General features: G+C 34.2%; 5 protein-coding genes across 5 annotated transcripts; 2 read left to right on the top strand and 3 right to left on the bottom strand.

Moving 5' to 3' along the window:
• Positions 1–722: 722 nt before the first annotated feature.
• LOC103524311 (sphingomyelin synthase-related 1-like) lies at positions 723–5,399 on the bottom strand. Its single transcript, XM_026833396.1, has 4 exons — positions 5,323–5,399; positions 4,671–4,808; positions 1,507–1,664; positions 723–1,305 (listed from the first exon to the last, which is right to left on the bottom strand). The coding sequence occupies exons 1-4, from the start codon at positions 5,397–5,399 to the stop codon at positions 809–811; spliced, it is 870 nt and encodes a 289-aa protein (XP_026689197.1). The 3' UTR covers positions 723–808.
• A 920-nt stretch (positions 5,400–6,319) lies between these two features.
• On the top strand, positions 6,320–11,563 carry LOC113473920 (phosphatidate cytidylyltransferase, photoreceptor-specific-like). Its single transcript, XM_026833412.1, has 2 exons — positions 6,320–6,512; positions 11,407–11,563. Exons 1-2 carry the CDS (start codon positions 6,405–6,407, stop codon positions 11,554–11,556), a joined length of 258 nt encoding a protein of 85 aa, XP_026689213.1. The 5' UTR covers positions 6,320–6,404; the 3' UTR covers positions 11,557–11,563.
• LOC103524324 (phosphatidate cytidylyltransferase, photoreceptor-specific-like) lies at positions 6,564–9,149 on the top strand. Its single transcript, XM_008489339.3, has 3 exons — positions 6,564–6,710; positions 8,218–8,336; positions 8,578–9,149. The coding sequence occupies exons 1-3, from the start codon at positions 6,597–6,599 to the stop codon at positions 8,639–8,641; spliced, it is 297 nt and encodes a 98-aa protein (XP_008487561.1). The 5' UTR covers positions 6,564–6,596; the 3' UTR covers positions 8,642–9,149.
• Positions 11,564–12,474: 911 nt separating the features above from the next.
• Positions 12,475–23,602, bottom strand: LOC103524323 (phosphatidate cytidylyltransferase, photoreceptor-specific-like). Its single transcript, XM_026833395.1, has 6 exons — positions 23,588–23,602; positions 22,570–22,888; positions 14,932–15,123; positions 13,646–13,764; positions 13,297–13,393; positions 12,475–12,675 (listed from the first exon to the last, which is right to left on the bottom strand). Exons 2-6 carry the CDS (start codon positions 22,696–22,698, stop codon positions 12,475–12,477), a joined length of 738 nt encoding a protein of 245 aa, XP_026689196.1. The 5' UTR covers positions 22,699–22,888; positions 23,588–23,602.
• LOC108254550 (phosphatidate cytidylyltransferase, photoreceptor-specific-like) lies at positions 16,004–17,330 on the bottom strand. Its single transcript, XM_017449563.2, has 2 exons — positions 17,145–17,330; positions 16,004–16,202 (listed from the first exon to the last, which is right to left on the bottom strand). Exons 1-2 carry the CDS (start codon positions 17,280–17,282, stop codon positions 16,035–16,037), a joined length of 306 nt encoding a protein of 101 aa, XP_017305052.1. The 5' UTR covers positions 17,283–17,330; the 3' UTR covers positions 16,004–16,034.
• Positions 23,603–24,317: the final 715 nt, after the last annotated feature.

Here is a 24,317-nt window from a genome sequence, read left to right as displayed (position 1 = left end):
AATAATATTGAGGATAAAATTCTATGCCTTGACAGGGGTTTGAACCCAAGACCAGCTAATTACCTACCAGGCGAGCGTTGACCTCTGAGATATCAAGAGAAATGGAAGAATGTATAAATATATTATTATAGAGCAAAACAAACAAAATGTGTGGATACAATTAAATTAATATCTATTTAATTTACAATGCATAGGTATATCTAAATTTAAATTACCTACATACAAAGTTAAATTACGTATCTATCTTTACAAAAGTATACATATTTTCAAGAATATACCTACTAATGAAGTCCAAGGTAAATTTTTCATTTGTAGAAGAGGTAAATCGTATTTTTTCAAAAAAGAGCTCAGATTCTATAGTACAAACAACTGGTTGTGAGCATATACGTAAATTGCAAAAAAATGCTCATTACGTAATCGTGTTCCAAAATTTAAATCTAGCAAATTTAGTGTCAGGTTCATAGGTAAACCTGCTTCCTCCCCCCCCCCACCTCCAATTCCCACACCTAAATCATAACTAATCCTAGAACATACAAATAGTAAACAAGTTCTAAATTTAAGTATTTTGGTACAAGTTGGTCTGCTGTGATTTGTCCAAATTCAAACCAATTTCATTTCAAACAAAATTAGGAAAGGGATGGGTGTTAAATATCACTAAGATTTTTTCCTAAAATTATCCAATCTAATACGAAATGACTATATGGACCTGAAAATTATTAAGACAAAGGGATGGGTGTTAAATATCACTAAGATTTTTTCCTAAAATTATCCAATCTAATACGAAATGACTATATGGACCTGAAAATTACTATTGATCGTGTAGTTTATTTCTCGACCTGGACAGCTTTTTACTGACATTATTTGTGTTCTGAAACGACCCATGTGCGTTGAGAGGAGATTCACGTTTTTTATACACAGGAGAAGTCTTTACAGTAGCGCTGGTGCACCAATTCTTGAGAAGCTTGGCCACCCTGTTGAATGCCATGTTGATAAGATAGAACACACAGGACACAAGTCTTTGTGCAATCATAGCGGGAGTTTCAAACTCATTGGGAACAATGCCGTCTACAGAAGACTCGAAGAAGCTGAACAGAGGAAACCAGATCCTGGTTCTTATGGAATCTCTCTGCATCAGCGCCTGGTTGTTAGCGAGCGTGTGATAGTAGAGGAATAACCTGGAGGTGATGTAGAAGGCTATGAACACATCGATAGAATAATGCTCATGCCCAGACAGAATGAAAAATATGCCGAACATATTGAGAAGCCATGTGAATATATGGAGAAGGTACACATGGCGAGGTGTGTCTGAAAAAGAAACCAAAGTAAAGCATTAATATTAAACGTCAAATACCTGAGTAAAAATCACACATAGAGAAAACTTGGTGAAGTCCATGTGATTAACATTTTAAGATTGTGTTATACTGATAGTCTCTTGAATGGAAACTACCAGGTCAGATTAACGCCACAAACGCCCTCCCAGATCATACGATAAACAAGATTACTTACATTCTGTGATGAAGAAGTTGAGCATGGTCAAAGCTACCGTATGGCCACTAAACATGTAGTCCCCACAAGTTCTGACACCCTGTATACTCATCCCAGCACCTCTCCATATCACATAGGCTTGCTTCATTTTGTACATCAGGTCCAACAAGAACTGATCACTGGAGGAAAAAAAGGAAAACAAGTTTTTTTTAAATTAATTAATCAGGGTGTTTATTTTGTAAAATGTACTCCCCATAATATATCAAATATATAAGACCTTGGTTAGACTGCGGGGGAAAAGGGACTTTTCAGTCTAATCCCAGCAGGATAAACAAGGTATACCTATTCTATTCTATTTTAATTATTATTATTTAAAGGAATTTTCAAGTGTGTTAAGCATATTTAAATGCTTTTCACAAATACCGTTCCCCGATTATTGCACCTAGATAAATTTTATGACTTGACTTGAACTCGAACCACCAACATCCAGATCCAAAGTCCAACGCGTTAACAACTGCACCACTGAGGTTGGTAAGTTTAATTAATAATAAACTCATAGACTCTCTTCTAAACGATTATGCTTCAAAACCTCAAAGAAGGCAGGATCTAGTGTCACGAAGGACTCTAAAAATTAATAATAAATATACCATTCCCCCATTGTATTTCCAGAAATAATCGAGAAATATTCAAACCTAGGAGAGAATGAACCTTAAATGCAAAGCAACGTTTTATTTGTGATTTCGTGTTGACAAAAAACTTCAAATTTTCGCTGTTTCAACCCTAGCGGAGTTTTCGTGCACTAGATAAAAGCTCCATTGTTACATCAAGCAGAGATCTGCGATTTTCAATTCTTAGCTGACGGATATCCAATGCTAATCTTTTTACATCACCAAGAACCTATGGTAAGATAAGAAGAAATGTTATCAGTAAACATACCTACTTCAATTAATCTTGTAGAAATGCATTTGATTAAGCTACCAATTTGGAAACATACTTACACTAATACAAGTGACAGATAATAGACCTTCAAGCAGGGATCTGCGATTTTCAATTCTTAGCTGACGGATATCCAATGCTAATCTTTTGACATCACCAAGAACCTATGGTAAGATAAGAAGAAATGTTATCAGTAAACATACTTCAATTAATCTTGTAGAAATGCATTTGATTAAGCTACCAATTTGGAAACATACTTACACTAATACAAGTGACAGATAATAGACCATAAAAAAACTATTTGATGATGACAAGTGTTGCAGTACAGATTTGTCCTTATGACTGCTTCTGAACACTGATTAGAATGAGATTTTGTACCCTATTTGATGATGACAAGTGTTGCAGTACAGATTTGTCCTTATGACTGCTTCTGAACACTGATTAGAATGAGATTTTGTACCTTCCCTATACATATAATAAGCAAAAAAGAGTTTTGGTTTTTGCTCATGCACAGGTTATCAATAGTCATTTCATTACCTATTACATTTTATAAGACAGGTAAAAGATGATATTGCTACAGTAAGATCTTGTTAAGATTCAGCAAAACTTACACTTATATTAAGGGGAGGTGATCTTAGATCTGACTCATTTAATGTTAACAGAGCTTTCCCATCTATCTGATGTGATTTACACAGAAGGTGTACATATCTGTAATGGCCTTTATGTTCTAGCCACTCTGCTACTTTATCAATGCTCCAGTCCAAAACAAATGGACTGTTATTTGATTCACACATTTTGGTCTGTTGATTTTGAACAATTCTGTAAGGAATGTTGAATAAAAAATATTAGTAGGATATTGAGACTTTGACCCTAAATCATGCCTTTGAAACTTGAGCATTTTTTCAAAATACTTCCCACCCCTTTGTTCAATTTGAATCACCCAATCTCTCTAGAGAAGTTGAAGTTGGAAACCATTACTCCATACTCTGTTTACATATATGTTGCAACACTTACACTCGGCAAACATTGGGAACAACTAGAAATGAATATTTCACTGATAGCATTTTAACATCTCTCCCAGAGAGTACAGGCATAATGAAAAACCAACTAACCGTAGGAATGTTGACATGTTTGGAAATAACATGCAGTTAGGTAGATATTATTTACTAAAAATTAATAACAGGCATGAGCACCATGAGCTTAACGAGACCACAGGTTTGTGTTACCTGTAATCCAACAATTCCTTTGTATTTAGGAAGTAAAATAACACTGTTCAACTATTGTTTTACAAATGAGAAATAACTTACCCTATATTTCAATGAATAACATGCTTCTGGTATGATAACATTTTGATAAGAGAATTCCAAGAAGATGACCTTTGACGAGATTGTGAATTTGGATAGGAGGGTGTGTGTGAAAAACTACTGTTAATTTTGAAGTGCTGTGTTACGTCTTGTCTTCAACTTGAACGACTGAAGCCTCCTTCTTTCAAGAGCTGTGCCTGAATATGACAAGAGGAGTGGGTACTACATAAAATTTTACACTTTACTTTCTAGAGAACTGTTTCTACTTTTTATACCTATTTTATTCGTGATTTCGTGTTGACAAAAAACTTCAAATTTTCGCTGTTTCAACCCTAGCGGAGTTTTCGTGCACTAGATAAAAGCTCCATTGTTACTATTTGCCTACGTTACCACAATGCCAAGCTGTACAAAACAAATACTAGTCTTGGCGTGAGCTATAAAGTCTAGCCTAGTTCAAACACGGACAAACGACACTGTCACCCATCCAGATACTATGTTGGAGATCTCCCTCGGTGGTGTAGTGGTCAAGACGCTCACCTGGTAAACAGGAGGGCGTGGGTTCAATCCCAGCCGAGGTATGGCATTTTATCCTCAATATAATTTGAGAATATGACCATAATCATAGTAGTAGCCTACTGCTGGAGAAAAAGGGACTTTTCAGTCCTATGCAAGCAGTATAAATAAGCACTACATTATTTACATGGAGGTATAATGTAGGGGAGGGGAAGTAACGATCCCGATGTGTATCCTTAAAAAAATGAAAAAAAGCACAACATGGTGTTCATAAGAGTGGCGCGAATTTCAAATTTTGAAAACCAAAACCAGTAAAATAACAGCACGAAGAGCTTATTTCATTATTATTGATGAAATTATTAGGATACGCTTTTATAACACATGAGGTATAGGGTACCCTCCCTCCACTACTTGAGCTCCTTGATTATTTACCTGTGACTGTGGGGCGAAGTGCGAGGATTGCACTGCAAATGGGACCCAGGAACCGATAGAGATGTTATCAACATTGTGATGCAGCGCAGCAGAAATACCGTTCCTGCCAGACCGAAAAATCGGCGCAGTAAAATAAATCTGAAAATACAAAACAAATCATAACAGTTATGGTAATAAGTTTGTCTTCATTATTAAAAAAAAAAAAAAAAAAATTCTATTCTATTCTCTGTACTTGAGGACAGTTTTGATAGGCTACTTAATTTTATGTGGGTAGGGATCAATGGCAAGTAATACATACAAGTAAAAAAAAAAAAAGTCGCATAACATTATACCTACACGTTTAGGCTGGAAGGTAGCAGTTTAGTTCCGACATGGCATACGCACTTGGGTAATGACGTAACGTGTCTTTACGTGGAAAAACACATAAATATTACTTAGTAGATACTCGTACATTAGCTTAGAAAATATCTGTACATGATTTTACCGAGGCCAAACCCAACCCAAAACGTCATAAAGCAGCTGTCTGGCAAAGAACTGTGAAATTATTACCTCTGGACTAAGGCGCGAAAATATCTGTACATGATTATACCAAGGTCAAACCCAACCCAAAACGTCATAAAGCAGCTGTCTGGCAAGGAACTGAAATTATTACCTCTGGACTAAGGCGCGTTGCATGCCCATCATCTGAGGCTTGAGACGACTGGTACGGCAAATGTTCAATATCACCATACTGCGACTTACAAGGAAAACAATGCTTTCCAACATCACATTAGTTACCTTAGAAAACCAATATACTGGCCTCCTCGTATGTATACTTGAGTACTGCCTATCCAGGAGGGATCATGAGTTGGAGCCAGCACTTTTCCTTCAATGTCATGTTTTTCCGTAGACTCCACCTCTTGACCAAAAGCCGAAACAATTAGTTTTTTTCTGTCAAAATAAATAAATAAAGCACAATTTTAGATAACTTGCTTTTTTACTTTCTATTTTTTATTACATATAAAATTACCCACTTATTCCTAGTGAAGCATAGGTACCAAACTGAGTTACAATACATTTAAATTTGTCACACGATATGGGATGAAATCATGAAAATGTGTTTGTATTATTTACCGAAATGTGAACTTATTTAGATACACCCTGTCTGGTCCAATATAAAAATAGGAAGTAAAAAATAAAGTCCATTGAAAAAAACGCCTCTACATTAACCCTGAATACGTTTGATGAAGAATGAAATTATGAACGCTAAGGTCAAACTATGTTTATTACTTATTGTGTCCAAAATAGATTTTGATTAGATTTGTGTTAAAAAAAAAAATAAAAAAAAAAAAAACCAGCCCGCCACAACGGGCGTTAGTGGAATACCAGCAATATTACTGGATTGTTACTTTGACGTTAAATGCTTTTAGGTTTTACTCACATCCTCACATCATCCCTCTAGTCATATCAATCATCGCACTGACTCAGTTCTAAAGCTTTGCCCACACATAGTTGACGCCGTCGATCGACGAGGTAAAGAAGTGAATCTATGTTGTCGAGGCAGTGTACCATTTCAGTCGGCGTCGACTATGTTTGGACACGACTTAAAGACTCCTTTCTGAGTGAGGTCTACAGTTTACTGAACTACGTGTATAACAACTTATTTTTCGTCCACACTTGCGGATAACAAGTAGGAATCTCCTCTCTAACAAGACAACTTCTTTGTTTCAGTTCGGAGTCAAAAGAACCATCACCATGTATCCTTTTCTCCTTCACTCCTTGTCTATGTCTCTATTCAGTTCTGTCATTGGTCCGTTTGGAGGTTTCTTTGCCAGTGGATTCAAAAGAGCATTTAAAATAAAGGTAATAATATCAATATATCCAAGTTAATTAACTTTTTAATATTGTAATCATCGCACAAGAAGCATCAAACCTGGAACCACACGTATGAGTAGACCTTTACTTCACGTTTATCATAACATTCGTAGATTTAAAGGCCCCCGTTTTCTTTTTCCCCTAAAAAAAGCGGTCGCCCCATATTATTCCAAAGCAGCCTTCTGGGTAAGTTTTTGGTTTCGTACCTTTTTGGCATTTTTGCATGCTGCTTGCTTTCTTTGCCTGCCTTATATTCTACTTTATTCTTTATTTCCCAACACTTTTAACTATAAATGTAATTCTATTGAATAAGTTGTGGGTAACTTATTTTAGTATAAGCACTTGGGTAAACGAAAAAGCCAATTGTATTCATCCTTCTTTTAACCATCTTCAAATCTCAGGATCTGTATCCCTCGGACCATAAGACTCAAGGGGATACAAATTAGAGAGCACACATGAATAGGCATTTCTAGCAACATGAAGTTATTTGTTCTGATAACAATGTAACCATGGTAACCTTATAATCTGTGCATTTTGCGTATTGTATTGCATACGGAAAATGTGCTTATCACTGATTTGCTATGTTATCAATTACCTTGGTATAATAAATCAGAATCGATGACTTTATATTGCCTAGGTATCGAATAACTTCGCAATTAAGGATAAATGGAGTGTTTCAGTATTACTCTGGTATCTTGGTAGGTACTAGGTGTAAGTGTAATATAATATTACAAACAATAACCGGCCTATTTATGAGTGTACTGAATATTCCTATTTCCTAGGCATCGCTGTATAACTTTTCTTACGAACCACGTACTTTTCGCAATTTGCACAATCCATTAATTTTCTAATCAGTTACACAGATTAAGGAATAAGGAGGTCATGGGCTATTTTCTCTAACGGGATTCAATATCGGTGCACATAAATGTTTCAGTATTACTCTAGTATCTTGGTAGGTACTAGGTGTAAGTGTAATATTACAAACAATAACCGGCCTATTTATGAGTGTACTGAATATTCCTATTTCCTAGGCATCGCTGCATAACTTTTCTTACGAATCACGTACTTTCCGCAATTTGCACAATTCATTAATTTTCTAATCAGTTACACAGATTAAGGAATAAGGAGGTCATGGGCTATTTTCTCTAACGGGATTCAATATCGGTGCACATAAAAATAGTTAAAATATTTCTTACAGCAACTACGAGTATGTTAACTACATAGGTACCTACTCACAAATCGGGTAATTTTCTTGGGACCAAAATAGGACAATGCATGATTTAGTAACGGATTATGTGTTAACTACATAGGTACCTACTCACAAATCGGGTAATTTTCTTGGGACCAAAATAGGACAATGCATGATTTAGTAACGGATTATGAAATGAATGCTTATTATCTATGTATATGAGCTGGAAAACTGTGCATCAATTCAGTTCAGTGGAAAGAAATTGAATTTCAACTTGCATAAAATCGTTACCCGTGAAATTAGAGTGTTTTATTATTATTATCATTATTTTTTATTTGGAAGTTTGGAATTGGAGAGTTTGGAAACTCTCATTAAATTTTTTTTTTTTGAACTTCTGAAAGATTTTGAAGAAGTTAGCCACTTTAAACACTTAAGGAGGGATTTCTTTACATGAAATTTCTTGATGTGTACTCATCACTTTGCTTTTTTCTTTCCTGTTTGTAGAAAGAGGAATTGGACTCAGAAGATGACAAAGCCCAGATCGATCTTTCTTCCAAAATCAACCAGGGGACGAATAAAGTACCCAGTTTGTTGAATCGAGCGCTACAGGGATTCTCAGAAAGGTACGTACTTTTATATGTTGTTCAGTGACGTATAGATCCCATTAAAAAAAGCCCCCCCAAAGGCTCAGTAGGGGCTAGAATATGATTTGCTTTTTGGCCATTTTTGCCAAAAATCATCAAAATCGGACCAACCGTCCGGGATTTATCTTGGAACAAAAAAAGAGACATTCAGATTCAAACTAAGTGAAAAGATCAAACTAAAAACTAGCTTCATCCGCTCAATAAGTGATTTTCTTTTCAGATGGAAGAATTGGATCATTCGTGGCATTTTCACCTGGATTATGATCGGATTTTTTGAAACCTGAACAACAGCTTCAACTGTACTATGCTCTCAAAGAGGCCCTGGAAAATAGGGGAATCATAGGTTCCGAATAGATCATTCCTCGTGACAGCTGAGACACATCTAAGTTTTGAACTAAAATTTCTGAAAGAAACAAAATCCCGTGACTTGGAAAGTCTTATTTAGATCAGACATGTCACACGCGTAGACCGCTGCACCAAATATGGTACTTGTGAAGAAATAGATGGTAAATAAATGACTGTCAGTCTTTCCTGACAATAATGTTAAAAAGAATGGCCCTCACTATTCATACCAGCATTTAGGCGACTAAAACTTGGAATATTAAACACATCTTTTGCGCGGCCTCAGAGTAATTACAGTTCTTCTGTGCAATATTATTACCTTTTAGGACGTTATAGTATAGAAATAGTCATTTTCCAATGAGAACCTCAACTCATCTGTTTAGATTAGAGAAATTTATTAACTATTTGACTAGATTAGAAATGAATTTGTTACCATTGTTTGATGTGTGGATACTTTATTGATTCCAATTTCTTAGTCATGTATATTTTTTCTTATATTAGTATATACTTATATACGTAGGTATTATTTGTTTTATTGTTTCAAAGAGAAAAATTGTACATTCCAACAATTTGGGACACCCAAACTAAACAAACTTAAACTAACACTTCAACATAAATTTCCTAAACACTAGTTATAGGTGCTGTTTGGGTTGTTATGGGACTATCCAATATTCAAAGGGTAAACCCAGGTTTACATTCTTAGCCACCTTCATTAGCAGCTAAAATCAAAGTAATTGAAAATGTTAATGGAGATTCTTTGCGGTAAAACAAGAACTTCTACAATTTTTGTGGGTATTACAGCATTATTTTTATTTACCTAGTTATTGTATGATTTTTATTGCTCTTGTAATGTGTTACTCCCATTCAGACAGCTAAATTATCCTCTCTAGACTGACTGCACCTCAAATTCCAAGCACTAAGCTGAAAGAAACTTTGGTTCCAACTGAAGGTGGCTAAGAATGTAAACCTGGGTTTACCCTTTGAATATTGGATAGTCCCATAACAACCCAAACAGCACCTATAACTAGTGTTCAGGAAATTTATGTTGAAGTGTTAGTTTAAGTTTGTTTAGTTTGGATGTCCCAAATTGTTGGAATGTACAATTTTTCTCTTCCTTTTCAGTTTTGTGATATGTTTCCCCACCAAGTCTCTGTAGGAACAGAGTCGCAGTATGGTGATATTGAACATTTGCCGTACCAGTCGTCTCAAGCCTCAGATGATGGGCATGCAACGCGCCTTAGTCCAGAGGTAAAAATTTCAGTAGGTACCAAAAAATTTCGCGGAAATCCGATAAAACGAACTATTTTTTGTAATAAGGAGTTCTGTGAAGTTAAAAATTAAAATGACTAGTCAATTTGAAGAGGTTAAATTTCAAGGCTAATAGGGTCTTTTAGTCGCGTCTTTATTTAAATTTGGTTGAATGATTTAACTTTTGACTGAACATAGAATAATACGTACCTACCTACCTACACAAAAAAGTAAGAAGGAAGAAAAATTAGGGATCCAATAATTATTTTTACGACATTAAATTTAATAAAAACTCAATAATCGAATTACCTACCTACAATATAACAAAATTTACACTCGAGCTAAATAAATAATGAACAAATCTACACACAAAACTTCCTAGATAAGTATATCTATCTAATTAAACACAACAAATACTTACATATAAAATATGTAGCAAAAATATATCTTTTCAAATGCTTCTTCCCTTACATGCTATAAAGAATGCTATTATTTCTATCAAAAATAAAATAACTAGGTATAGTTCTAATTACGTGAAAAATGAATGAAAATGGTAACTCCTAAGAAAAGGAAAGAATCTTGAAAAATTACGTTTTAGCCGTCGTTTTTCAGTTCGTAATATACTGACTTTCTTAATAGAGCGGAAAGTAACCAACTGACGAGGTTAATATGTACGAGGCATATTCGACCACTTTACAAGGTCTTTTATCATGTGGTAGAATTATTAATCCCTAATATACTGACTTTCATAATAGAGCAGAAAGTAACCAACTGACGAGGTTAATATGTACGAGGCATATTCGACCACTTTACAAGGTCTTTTATCATGTGGTAGAATTATTAATCCGGGTTTCTTTGCCAGTGGATTCAAAAGAGCATTTAAAATAAAGGTAATAATATCAATATATCCAAGTTACTTAACTTTTTAATATTGTAAATCATATGTTATTTACGTTCTGTAAACTTCTTAGTCCACTTTGTATTACACGTCGCGTTGCAGGTTGCAGGTTTCATTTTCAAAGGTTTTTCAGTTCTGTTCTTGAATTTTGGAAGGACAGTCTGAAGACAGTATTCGTAAAAGATACCTACTGGTAACCAACCACAGTTCTGACAACTTAAAAGGGATATAGATACATAAGTACAAACTGAAATGTGTGGTGCATACAACCAAGATGTTGAGGAGCACCACCTAAATATAATAGATCAGATAGACATAACTGAAATGTGTGGTGCATACAACCAAGATGTTGAGGAGCACCACCTAAATATAATAGATCAGATAGACATACTGAAATTAGGTACCTACATAACTATACGTACATACTGACAATAGAGCGTTCATTTATTTGATTCGATATGATGATTTGTTTCCAGGATTTCGGTGATGTAATATAACTATACGTACATACTGACAATAGAGCGTTCATTTATTTGATTCGATATGATGATTTGTTTCCAGGATTTCGGTGATGTAATTCCTGGACACGGTGGTATCATGGACAGATTCGATTGTCAATTCCTGATGGCCACATTTGTGAACGTTTACATTTCTAGTTTTATTCGTACGGCTTCCCCTCAGAAATTATTACAACAGGTAACTAATCCCTAGGGTTTAAACGTATAAGATTGGGTGCCGTTTGTCTGGGTTATACTGTCTAAATGAGACCGATCTCTAACCAGTACCGGCAATACAATAAAAAAGGGGGAACAATTTCAAATCTAGTTAACAAGTTTGGGTGATTTTTTTTTTTTTTTTTTTTTTAAGACGACTGAAACAGAAATCAAAAGTTTGTCGTCAGAGTGGGGAGAGAAAGGAAAAGGCTTTCCAAGTAATTTGAGTGAACACTGGACGAATCTTTAAGCATATTTCAATCCCAATTTTTCTTCACTGCAACTTGAGAAACATTAGGGATTTTCCGGCAATTATTTTCATTTAAAATAAATGAAATTTCGGGTTAGTAAAACAGAAACCTATGTACACCTACGGAGTACACCGAATCATCCGCCAACCAAGAAAGTAAGACCCCCCCTGTAACCTCTCTCTATCTTCTGCCAATATAGCTTTTTTTTTTGAGATTTGAAATTCTCAATATTCGGACATTTCTACAGTCCTGTGTCTAGCTCTCTTTCGCTACTAGTTCTAATTATTTTATAGTAATAGCCTCCGTGGCCGAGTGGGTATCACACTGGGCTTGCACTCCGGAAGTCCCGGTTTCGATTTCCGGCGCGGTCGAAGTTGTTTTGCCTCTGTGCTCATTTGTCATGAGGATTTTATTTTAAAGCAACAATACTTACAGTCCTAATTATTCAATAGTAACAGTACTTACAGTCCTATTGATGAGCACACCAAAGTAATCCACCAGACTTTCTCCGTAGAAGAAATAGTTGGAGCAGATGAGGAAGTACCAGGACAAAGATCTCCGGAAGTCCCGGTTTCGATTTCCGGCGCGGTCGAAGTTGTTTTGCCTCTGTGCTCATTTGTCCTCATGAGGATTTTATTTTAAAGTAACAATACTTACAGTCCTAATTATTCAATAGTAACAGTACTTACAGTTCTATTGATGAGCACACCAAAGTAATCCACCAGACTTTCTCCGTAGAAGAAATAGTTGGAGCAGATGAGGAAGTACCAGGACAAAGATCGGAACCACGGAAGACCATGGATCTTGTATACAGCATATCCAATGTTGATTATCTCCTCGAAACATTTCACTTGAACGATCAACGTCTAAAAGAAGAGACAAAATTGTGATAATCTATGAGAATAGGGCTTTTCTTATGCTGGTGAATCATATTCAGGCTGTTTGACAGACTTACGGTCTGAGCCCGTGAATCCCATACCTAGTGATATCGAGATATGATATTGTAAAAATTATTAATATCTATAGTAAAATTCCTATTTTCTCAAATAATAAAATGGAAAAAACCCATCTACCCTTTATGAAATGAGCTTCTTAATTACTTAGCCATTATCATAACGGCATACTACAATCCCTGGAGACCTTGAAATGTTTCCGTATCATGGAAGCATTTCCAATTAGCATTCTACTTTCCTGGTCAGTATAGACTACATATTACCACATACATCTAATGACCCAACTGGACGTTAATGCTATACAAACACTATTACATAAAGAGAACTTTGGTCAGTATAGACTACATATTACCACATACATCTAATGACCCAACTGGACGTTAATGCTATACAAACACTATTACATAAAGAGAACTGTAAGGTTTCTTCAATCAATACTGCGCTTAGTATGGGGTGGCAACAACATTCGAGCACGTAATTATCCTTGCCCTTTCTGTTGGGTTTAATTCTCACTTTCGCAGTCTTGACACTTACTGTAACCATTAGAGCCAGTGGTCCTCCATACACGATGAGAACGAAAAATCCGATCATAATCCAGGTGAAAATGCCACGAATGATCCAATTCTTCCATCTGAAAAGAAAATCACTTATTGAGCGGATGAAGCGAGTTTTTAGTTTGATCTCAACCATTTTTCACTTAGTTTGAATCTGAATGTCTCTTTTTTTTTTGTTCCAAGATAAATCCCGGACGGTTGGTCCGATTTTGATGATTTTTGGCAAAAATGGCCAAAAAGCAAATCATATTCTAGCCCCTACTGAGCCTTTGGGGGGGCTTTTTTTAATGGGATCTATACGTCACTGAACAACATATAAAAGTACGTACCTTTCTGAGAATCCCTGTAGCGCTCGATTCAACAAACTGGGTACTTTATTCGTCCCCTGGTTGATTTTGGAAGAAAGATCGATCTGGGCTTTGTCATCTTCTGAGTCCAATTCCTCTTTCTACAAACAGGAAAGAAAAAAGCAAAGTGATGAGTACACATCAAGAAATTTCATGTAAAGAAATCCCTCCTTAAGTGTTTAAAGTGGCTAACTTCTTCAAAATCTTTCAGAAGTTCAAAAAAAAAAAATTTAATGAGAGTTTCCAAACTCTCCAATTCCAAACTTCCAAATAAAAAATAATGATAATAATAATAAAACACTCTAATTTCACGGGTAACGATTTTATGCAAGTTGAAATTCAATTTCTTTCCACTGAACTGAATTGATGCACAGTTTTCCAGCTCATATACATAGATAATAAGCATTCATTTCATAATCCGTTACTAAATCATGCATTGTCCTATTTTGGTCCCAAGAAAATTACCCGATTTGTGAGTAGGTACCTATGTAGTTAACATACTCGTAGTTGCTGTAAGAAATATTTTAACTATTTTTATGTGCACCGATATTGAATCCCGTTAGAGAAAATAGCCCATGACCTCCTTATTCCTTAATCTGTGTAACTGATTAGAAAATTAATGAATTGTGCAAATTGCGGAAAGTACGTGATTCGTAAGAAAAGTTATGCAGCGATGCCTAGGAAATAGGAATATTCAGTACACTCATAAATAGGCCGGTTATTGTTTGTAATATTACACTTACACCTAGTACCTACCAAGATACTAGAGTAATACTGAAACATTCCATTTATCCTTAATTGCGAAGTTATTCGATACCTAGGCAATATAAAGTCATCGATTCTGATTTATTATACCAAGGTAATTGATAACATAGCAAATCAGTGATAAGCACATTTTCCGTATGCAATACAATACGCAAAATGCACAGATTATAAGGTTACCATGGTTACATTGTTATCAGAACAAATAACTTCATGTTGCTAGAAATGCCTATTCATGTGTGCTCTCTAATTTGTATCCCCTTGAGTCTTATGGTCCGAGGGATACAGATCCTGAGATTTGAAGATGGTTAAAAGAAGGATGAATACAATTGGCTTTTTCGTTTACCCAAGTGCTTATACTAAAATAAGTTACCCACAACTTATTCAATAGAATTACATTTATAGTTAAAAGTGTTGGGAAATAAAGAATAAAGTAGAATATAAGGCAGGCAAAGAAAGCAAGCAGCATGCAAAAATGCCAAAAAGGTACGAAACCAAAAACTTACCCAGAAGGCTGCTTTGGAATAATATGGGGCGACCGCTTTTTTTAGGGGAAAAAGAAAACGGGGGCCTTTAAATCTACGAATGTTATGATAAACGTGAAGTAAAGGTCTACTCATACGTGTGGTTCCAGGTTTGATGCTTCTTGTGCGATGATTGATATGACTAGAGGGATGATGTGAGGATGTGAGTAAAACCTAAAAGCATTTAACGTCAAAGTAACAATCCAGTAATATTGCTGGTATTCCACTACCGACAGATTTTCAAATTACTTGCAGAACCTCCGAATTACTGTTCTAAATTACATACTTGGGATCTAGTCTAATATACTTAACCGGCAGCTACTTACTTACAAATTCAGGGATATCTATACAGTAGGTATCTACTACCTATATTCTCCCTTACGGTTAAGTTTCAAAGTTTGAGATTCGATTGATAAAATACATGCATGAAATATGACACTATCAACTGCTGAATTGCTGATCAAATGAAAATTAAACATAATAATCATGATATTACAGAAAAAAGTGGATGCCTACATAATCAAATTATATCATGATGATTTTGCTTCATTAGTATCTACCTATTCAATAATATTCATGAAGTTAACCCTTTCCTTTGTTTAATTTAACGCCCGTTGTGACGGGCTGATTTTTTTTTTTTTTATTTTTTTTTTTAACACAAATCTAATCAAAATCTATTTTGGACACAATAAGTAATAAACATAGTTTGACCTTAGCGTTCATAATTTCATTCTTCATCAAACGTATTCAGGGTTAATGTAGAGGCGTTTTTTTCAATGGACTTTATTTTTTACTTCCTATTTTTATATTGGACCAGACAGGGTGTATCTAAATTAGTTCACATCACATAGTCGACGCCGACTGAAATCGTACACTGCCTCGACAACATAGATTCACTTCTTTACCTCGTCGATCGACGGCGTCGACTATGTGTGGGCAAAGCTTTAGAACTGAGTCAATTTCTATTTCTTTCGTGTGGAAAATTTTTGGCAAAAATTTATGAAAATCGGACAATCCGTTCGAGATTTATTGCCGGAAAAACAAACACAATCTTTAGTCCGATAAAAAATGCCATCCAAAATCGATCAAACAATACTTACTACTGACAGAAAAGATCCTGGGAAGGACGGAAGAGAATACTCATGAGGCCTGAAGAGCTGAGAGGGTTCGCAATCTATTGACATCCGGCCCAATTTTTCACTGAACTCTATAGGGCACACAAAGTACTTGTGTTGACACAGGGCATAGGAAAACTGAAATCAAACAAAAATACAAAAATTTTATCCTCTGGAAAATTTGTATCTGTAATTTCTGTGTCGGTTTTTAAATACAAAAACATGGATTTGTATACTGGATGTACTCGTAAAGGCAAGATATTTCCAATTTTATAGACATCCAAGCTATAGGTTTATAGAATTTATCCTCTGGAAAATTTGTATCTGTAATTTCTGTGTCGGTTTTTAGATACAAAAACATGGATTTGTATACTGGATGTACTCGTAAAGGCAAGATATTTCCAATTTTATAGACATCCAAGCTATAGGTTTATAGAGATTGAGTGGAATAACGTACATTTGAAAATATGAAAAGGGGTAAACTTACCAGAAGACCAAAAATGACGGTAGCAAAACCACCTCCGATGAAGCCTTCCCACGTTTTCTCCATTGTTACGATGCTCAAAATCTTTTGTGTGAAAAATATACAGGGTAGTAGTGGTGAGGTTGAGATTTTGCCATTCGTTCCTACCCCTGCGAATTTCGCTCTGCTGATGATATAGTGATAGTGATGATACAAACATAAGAGCGTTGTTCTTTTCTGTTTTAGGACAATATAGGACTACGAGCTGCGTTTAGTTATGAGTTATGACGCTATCCACTGAAAGGGAAAAGCCAACAATGATGAAGTTAGAAAGAATAGAAAGTAAAAATCTGGTGTGAACATCACACAACTTTCTATTACATTTACGAAATACGTATTTGAAAAAAAGAAAAAAAATCTAAGTCCCGAGCCTGAACCGCCTACGGCGGCCAATTTTTGGTCGAAAATTTCCTATCTTAAAATACTCCCCATATATGTAATGAGGGATCATTAAAAAGTGTCCAAAAAAGTCCAAAATCGATCGCCTACGGCGGCCAATTTTCGACCAAAAATTTTCTATCTTAAAATACTCCCCGTGTGATAAGGAATCATATAGCCAGAAGACCAAAAATGACGGTAGCAAAACCACCTCCGATGAAGCCTTCCCACGTTTTCTTTGGTGACAACTTTATGAGTGGAGTTCTTCCGAAAAAGAAGCCGAATACGTAGGCCCAAACGTCGTTACAAATGATCATGGACACTGGCACGATGAACCTGTAAACGAAAACGATCACGATAAGTCAAGTACGCGAAAAAAATGGCTTTCGAAAACCATTTGCGATTTTTTTTTTTTTTTTTTTTTTGTGTATACTCGAAATAAACTAGCTTTTTCAGAAAGTTTTTTGAAGATAGTGGACAGTACTACAAGTAGCACCATTCGATTCGGCGTGAAAAATCACATTGATTAGAATATTCACATCCGAATGACCAAAGGTTTTCTATGTCTCTTACCGTTTTTACGAAATAAGGGTTAAGCAACAGTGACTTTGGTTAATATCAGGATGGGTGACTATCTGATTTTTACCAAATTGTTACAGTCGCGTCCTTGTACCATACCGGGATAGCATACCAAATTTCATTGCTTTACGACAAACTGTTCTTGAGATATTTTGTTCACAACCTTTTCAACATTTTCCACGAAATGAGGGTTAAGTAACAATTACTTTGGTTAATATCTGGATGGGTGACTGTCCGATTTTTACCAAATTGTTACAGTCGCGTCCTTGGACCATGCCGGGATAGCATACCAAATTTCATTTCTCTACGATAAACCGTTCTTGAGATATTTTGTTCACAACTATTTACTTTTTCCCATTTAAACCTGTAGTACGTACGTACGTTACGTACAGACCATGGGCTAAAAACCACTTTTTTGGAATCAGGGGACCCCAAAACGGATATTTCCACCCATTTCCCGATTTTGAAAATTTGGACCGATTGCAATACTTTCATTACTAGTATAGCTCGCTATACTGTAGTAATAGAAAGTAAAAAACTTATTGAACAAGAAAATAATAACATATGAAATCATAATTTATGAAAAGAGACTTTTTTGTATATTTTGTGAAACAGTAAATAGCGGTTTATTTATAGGATTTGAAAGTTATATTTTGAATGAAATGGAATGTAACAAGAAAAATACTGGCACCAGAGGGAAAAAAATAGCTACCTATCCATAATTTCCAAATTACCTACAAGTTACAAACACATGGAAGAAAAAGGAAACAGCCAAAATGCTAGTCATAACGAAACAATTAGTTTTTTTCTGTCAAAATAAATAAATAAAGCACAATTTTAGATAACTTGCTTTTTTACTTTCTATTTTTTATTACATATAAAATTACCCACTTATTCCTAGTGAAGCATAGGTACCAAAAAATTTCGCGGAAATCCGATAAAACGAACTATTTTTTGTAATAAGGAGTTCTGTGAAGTTAAAAATTAAAATGACTAGTCAATTTGAAGAGGTTAAATTTCAAGGCTAATAGGGTCTTTTAGTCGCGTCTTTATTTAAATTTGGTTGAATGATTTAACTTTTGACTGAACATAGAATAATACGTACCTACCTACCTACACAAAAAAGTAAGAAGGAAGAAAAATTAGGGATCCAATAATTATTTTTACGACATTAAATTTAATAAAAACTCAATAATCGAATTACCTACCTACAATATAACAAAATTTACACTCGAGCTAAATAAATAATGAACAAATCTACACACAAAACTTCCTAGATAAGTATATCTATCTAATTAAACACAACAAATACTTACATATAAAATATGTAGCAAAAATATATCTTTTCAAATGCTTCTTCCCTTACATGCTATAAAGAATGCTATTATTTCTATCAAAAATAAAATAACTAGGTATAGTTCTAATTACGTGAAAAATGAATGAAAATGGTAACTCCTAAGAAAAGGAAAGAATCTTGAAAAATTACGTTTTAGCCGTCGTTTTTCAGTTCGTAATATACTGACTTTCTTAATAGAGCGGAAAGTAACCAACTGACGAGGTTAATATGTACGAGGCATATTCGACCACTTTACAAGGTCTTTTATCATGTGGTAGAATTATTAATCCTTCCGCTAGGACCAAATCTGCGCAATCCGGCTTACAAGACGAGTGTCTAAACCACTGTCCTATTGAGGCAAAATTAAACCAGGTAAGTATGAAATCTACTTACAAGAAAAAAGAGGAAGAGAAGAACATTTTGGCACAAACCACAGATCACTTGAATCCGTAGATAACAATCCCATTGATTTAACAATCACGTGAATGATAAGGGAATGAGAAACACAATATGAAGAAGGAAGGATAAACATTTAAAATTAAAAATGAACAATAATAAACATAAAAAGTTAAGGCTATAACACAATCATAAAGAAAATAAATAAATATTAGACCTAGATTAACAAGGCTATTAGGCTAAAACAAGAACCAAATGTGCCCCATGCTGACAAAGGCATTTCGACAGCTAATACTGCAGTCAACTCTAGAAAAACCTGGCGCATTTTACTTGTCACGCTGGAACTCACACTTCAACCATTTTTCAACACAAATTTGTACCTACAAAACAGGAAGTTACATACTAAGAAAAACAATAGTATAAATTGAGAAGACAGATACATAGAAACAATAAAACAAATAATACCTACGTATATAAGTATATACTAATATAAGAAAAAATATACATGACTAAGAAATTGGAATCAATAAATTATCCACACATCAAACAATGGTAACAAATTCATTTCTAATCTAGTCAAATAGTTAATAAATTTCTCTAAACAGATGAGTTGAGGTTCTCATTGGAAAATGACTATTTCTATACTATAACGTCCTAAAAGGTAATAATATTGCACAGAAGAACTAGTTCACATTTCGGTAAATAATACAAACACATTTTCATGATTTCATCCCATATTGTGTGACAAATTTCAATGTATTGTAACTCAGTACCTACCTAATTTAAGCCAGAAAGAATGATGAGATCTTTCATGGTACGTTCCTATATTTCGCCTCTTAAAACGTCATTCCTGAACGATCAGAACAATTGGCGATCTGCCACAATAATTATTACACCTGTTTGAGAAACATGTGTTCAAGAACAATGAGTTTAAAAAGTAAAAATACTCGTAGAAGTTCTAGCTGTGAAACCAAAAAGCAGGCAACGAAAATTGAAAGAATCTACATTGGTGTTGTAATTTGGCTGGGAAAAATATCAAAATTTATTGATCAAGTAGGCATGATGTTGGATATCAACTGTCATTATGATCTCTATTGAGTCATTATGCATTATGTAAATATCACTAGGAAGTAAGTAAAACTCCTAATAGATTCATATTGAGCATTGAGCTCATATATTGCCTAATAGATTCATAACGTCTACCAAGGCATGATGTTAAATCCAATATATGTAATTATGTAGGGAGTAGGTATGAGTATAGCATTTGAAGGGAAACGCTAATAAGAACATGACTTATACTGGCCATACCTATATGTATTCTACCTATATGTATTCGGACAAAAATTGACAATCTTAAGCGTAATTTTGAGCTTTGTTGTTATGACGTAGTCTTGATCTCGGAATCATGGCTTAGTAATGAATGAGTATAGCATTTGAAGGGAAACGCTAATAAGAACATGACTTATACTGGCCATACCTATATGTATTCTAGCCACATTAGGTTAGATATATCTGGATGATAAGGTGGAAGTCAATAAACCTTGTGTTTCCAAGTTTCCTGTACTTAACAGTATCTATATGTTTCCTGTAATAGATAGATATGAATCTTTATTGCTTTCAAATGTTTTCCTTTTTTTACTTTCCTAATTTATTATACTTTTTAATCACCATAAGTACCTAGTACCTAATGAGTTACCTATTTTTTTCCAAGGCAAGTTTCTTACTCTATTGAAGAATGTGAAATCAAGGTACCTACATCCTACATATTAGAATGAGTAGCCAAGAAGTTATAACAATAAAGAATATAATAAGTAAATGGAAAATGCTATAAACAAACTAAAATCTTCTCAAACTTTAAATAATTCAATTTTTGCTTGAAAATTGCTTGAAAAAGGTAGTTACTGATGAAAACAGTGTTTTAAATTTTGAAGTAAGAACTTTTTCATTGTTGAATTTAACCACACCATGGTGAATTGATCATGGAGATGATGCATCCTAAGAATGAATCATACATAGCTGACTCAAAACCAACCATGAATGAATAAATAAAGAAATATTTATCAAAACACAATGAAAATCAAGGCAGCAAATCAAGCAAACAATAATTATTTAGGTTATGTCTACAAGTAATTGGAAGGGAATGAATCATACATAGCTGACTCAAAACCAACCATGAATGAATAAATAGAGAAATATTTATCAAAACACAATGAAAATCAAGGCAGCAAATCAAGCAAACAATAATTATTTAGGTTATGTCTACAAGTAATTGGAAGATCAAACAAATATTCTACAAAACAGTTCTGAAAATAACAAAAAGGGTTAATGCTATAAATAATTTTTTTTTCAAACATCTGAATAAAAAAAAAAGTGTTTTGACAAACAACTTAAAGTTTTATTGGTAGTTTGTAAATATTAAGGTAATTAACTACATTGATACCATCATTTTCAGAACTGTAGAGGCAATTAAGGTTGTCAACAAACCACACAACATACTTCTGGCATTACCTACCTTAGACAAAAAGGGTTAATGCTATAAATAATTTTTTTTTCAAACATCTGAATAAAATATCTACATTGATACCATCATTTTCAGAACTGTAGAGGCAATTAAGGTTGTCAACAAACCACACAACATACTTCTGGCATTACCTACCTTATCAGTTCTTAAATTTTAAGTATATGGGTTAAAGAAGCTCCATTAAGGCTATTGTTTCATTGGATGTGCATTTCTAGTTTTACAAAGTCACAAATCAAAGCACACACATTTTTGTATACTTACTAGGAGAGTTATACAATATTGTAAATACTAGAAATACAGGTCTAATGGTACTGTAGCCTTAAACATAGGGATTATAAAAAGCCTCAAGATCAGGTTGAAGGTGACCAATAGGACCCTTAGGGGTGCAAATTTGTGTGGTCAAATCATGAAATAGATGAAGGTAAAATTTTATGCCTTGACAAGGTTTGACCCCAAACCCTCCTGCTTATCAGGCAGGCACCTTGACCACTAAGCATGTTTGAGTAAACTGAATCATTGAGATACAAGGCTTTATTTTCAAACATCTGTTTTTCAAGATTTTAAGTAATTGAAATTTGGAAATTTTTAATCAAAAAAAGGTAAGTACAAAGTGTTTGAGAAAAACATTCAAAATCATCTACGTACCTGATCACTTTCAGTTTCGGGTTGAGATAGATTAGCATTTTTATTTTCTGTTGAAATTTGGAAATTTTTAATCAAGAAATGGTAAGTAAAAAGTGTTTGAGAAAAACATTCAAAATCATCTACGTACCTGATCACTTTCAGTTTCGGGTTGAGATAGATTAGCATTTTTATTTTCTGTGTCCTGTTCAGATTCAGCCTTGGGTTCAGCAACTTTTCTCTGACGGACCTCAGACTCTTGGTTTTCAATGGAAGTCATAATGTCTTCAGAATTCACCACTTCAAATATCACACCCAAAGTCTGTGCTTAAATCATAGCTGTTGAAATTGGGCCTAAATCCGTAATTAGATTAGTAAGAAATAATATTAGGATAAGGTAGGTTGGTTTCAACTTGGCACAGTTCTCCAAACACCCTAATGGGTAAGTTGAAAACTTTTTTTGTAATATTCTGAAATTTTTAGGAAGTGTTTTAATTTTAATGGAATAAAAACACTGGGCAATTCGAACAGAAGGGTTTAGATTTGTTTCAGATATTCAGATGTAAAGAGAACACCTTCAACTAAGTAATTAAAGTAAAAATTTATTGTTAGAAATCACCAACTTTTGATAGTAAAAAGTTTTTCCCTGCATTTGAAATTTGAAAATAATATTTGAATGAAATGAATGCAGCTGTGAGTGCTCTTGTTATCAGCTGATAAAAATATAAACAATTTACAGCGCTAAATAAAAGTGGTGTCCTTTTTCTGTACTAAATAATCTACAGGGTGGGCGTCGCAAAAAATCTCAAAGATTAGAGGTCTTTTGATTTTATTAATTTTTGATGTCTGAAGAGGAGGAGGATAAAAGTCCCAATCCTGGATAGAAAAAAGCAATAAAACTATAAGTAGTGCTTTATTTAATTTAGACTATCAGCTTAGAACAACATCTAATAAATATGAGTTGTCTATTTTTCAGTGGGAACATCGACTATCAGCTTAGAATAAGGTATCCCAATAAATATAATTTGTCTTTTTTCAGTGGGAGCATCTTGAAATGACGGGCATGGAGCGAAGCAGGAAGTGTTTTAATTTTAATGGAATAAAAACACTGGACAATTCGAACAGAAGGGTTTAGATTTGTTTCAGATATTCAGATGTAAAGAGAATACCTTCAACTAAGTAATTAAAGTAAAAATTTATTGTTAGAAATCACCAATCACCAACTTTTGATAGTAAAAAGTTTTTCCCTGCATTTGAAATTTGAAAAATAATATTTGAATGAAATGGAAATGAATGCAGCTGTGAGTGCTCTTGTTATCAGCTGATAAAAATATAAACAATTTACAGCGCTAGATAAAAGTGGTGTTCTTTTTCTGTACTAAATAATCTACAGGGTGGGCGTCGCAAAAAATCTCAAAGATTAGAGGTCTTTTGATTTTATTAATTTTTGATGTCCAGCGAATCTAAAATAATAATGGGACAGTATAAAAGTATTTAAATATTAATTTTTTAAATAAAATAAGTTAAATTACCAGTAAAACAAATGCGTTACTGACGACAGGGGAATAAAATTTCCAAGGAATAGAGCATCGTGTTTAATGGGCTTTATCCCCAAAAGAAGAAAAATATCGAAAAAGAACTATCGATAATCGATGTCTTTCGATGGTAAAGATCTCCTTTTCCTTTGATCTTGATCATTTCTCAAGTTTTTCACTCCAGTCTTGAAATCTATTTTCAGTTCTAGTTTTATTTTAAACTTCATTTATCTTTTTTGTAATAAATAGATTAATTAGGTATTTCTTGTTCGGACTTCAGACAATTGACGACTTGATTTCTCGAGACTTCGAGCTCATACCCTTTTATTCGAGTTTTTGATGTCCAGCGAATCTAAAATAATAA

Source organism: Diaphorina citri, unplaced genomic scaffold (genome assembly GCF_000475195.1).
Source record: "Diaphorina citri unplaced genomic scaffold, Diaci psyllid genome assembly version 1.1 scaffold92, whole genome shotgun sequence".
Taxonomy (NCBI): Eukaryota; Metazoa; Arthropoda; class Insecta; order Hemiptera; family Psyllidae; genus Diaphorina; species Diaphorina citri.
This window is presented reverse-complemented; position numbering and strand designations above follow the sequence as displayed.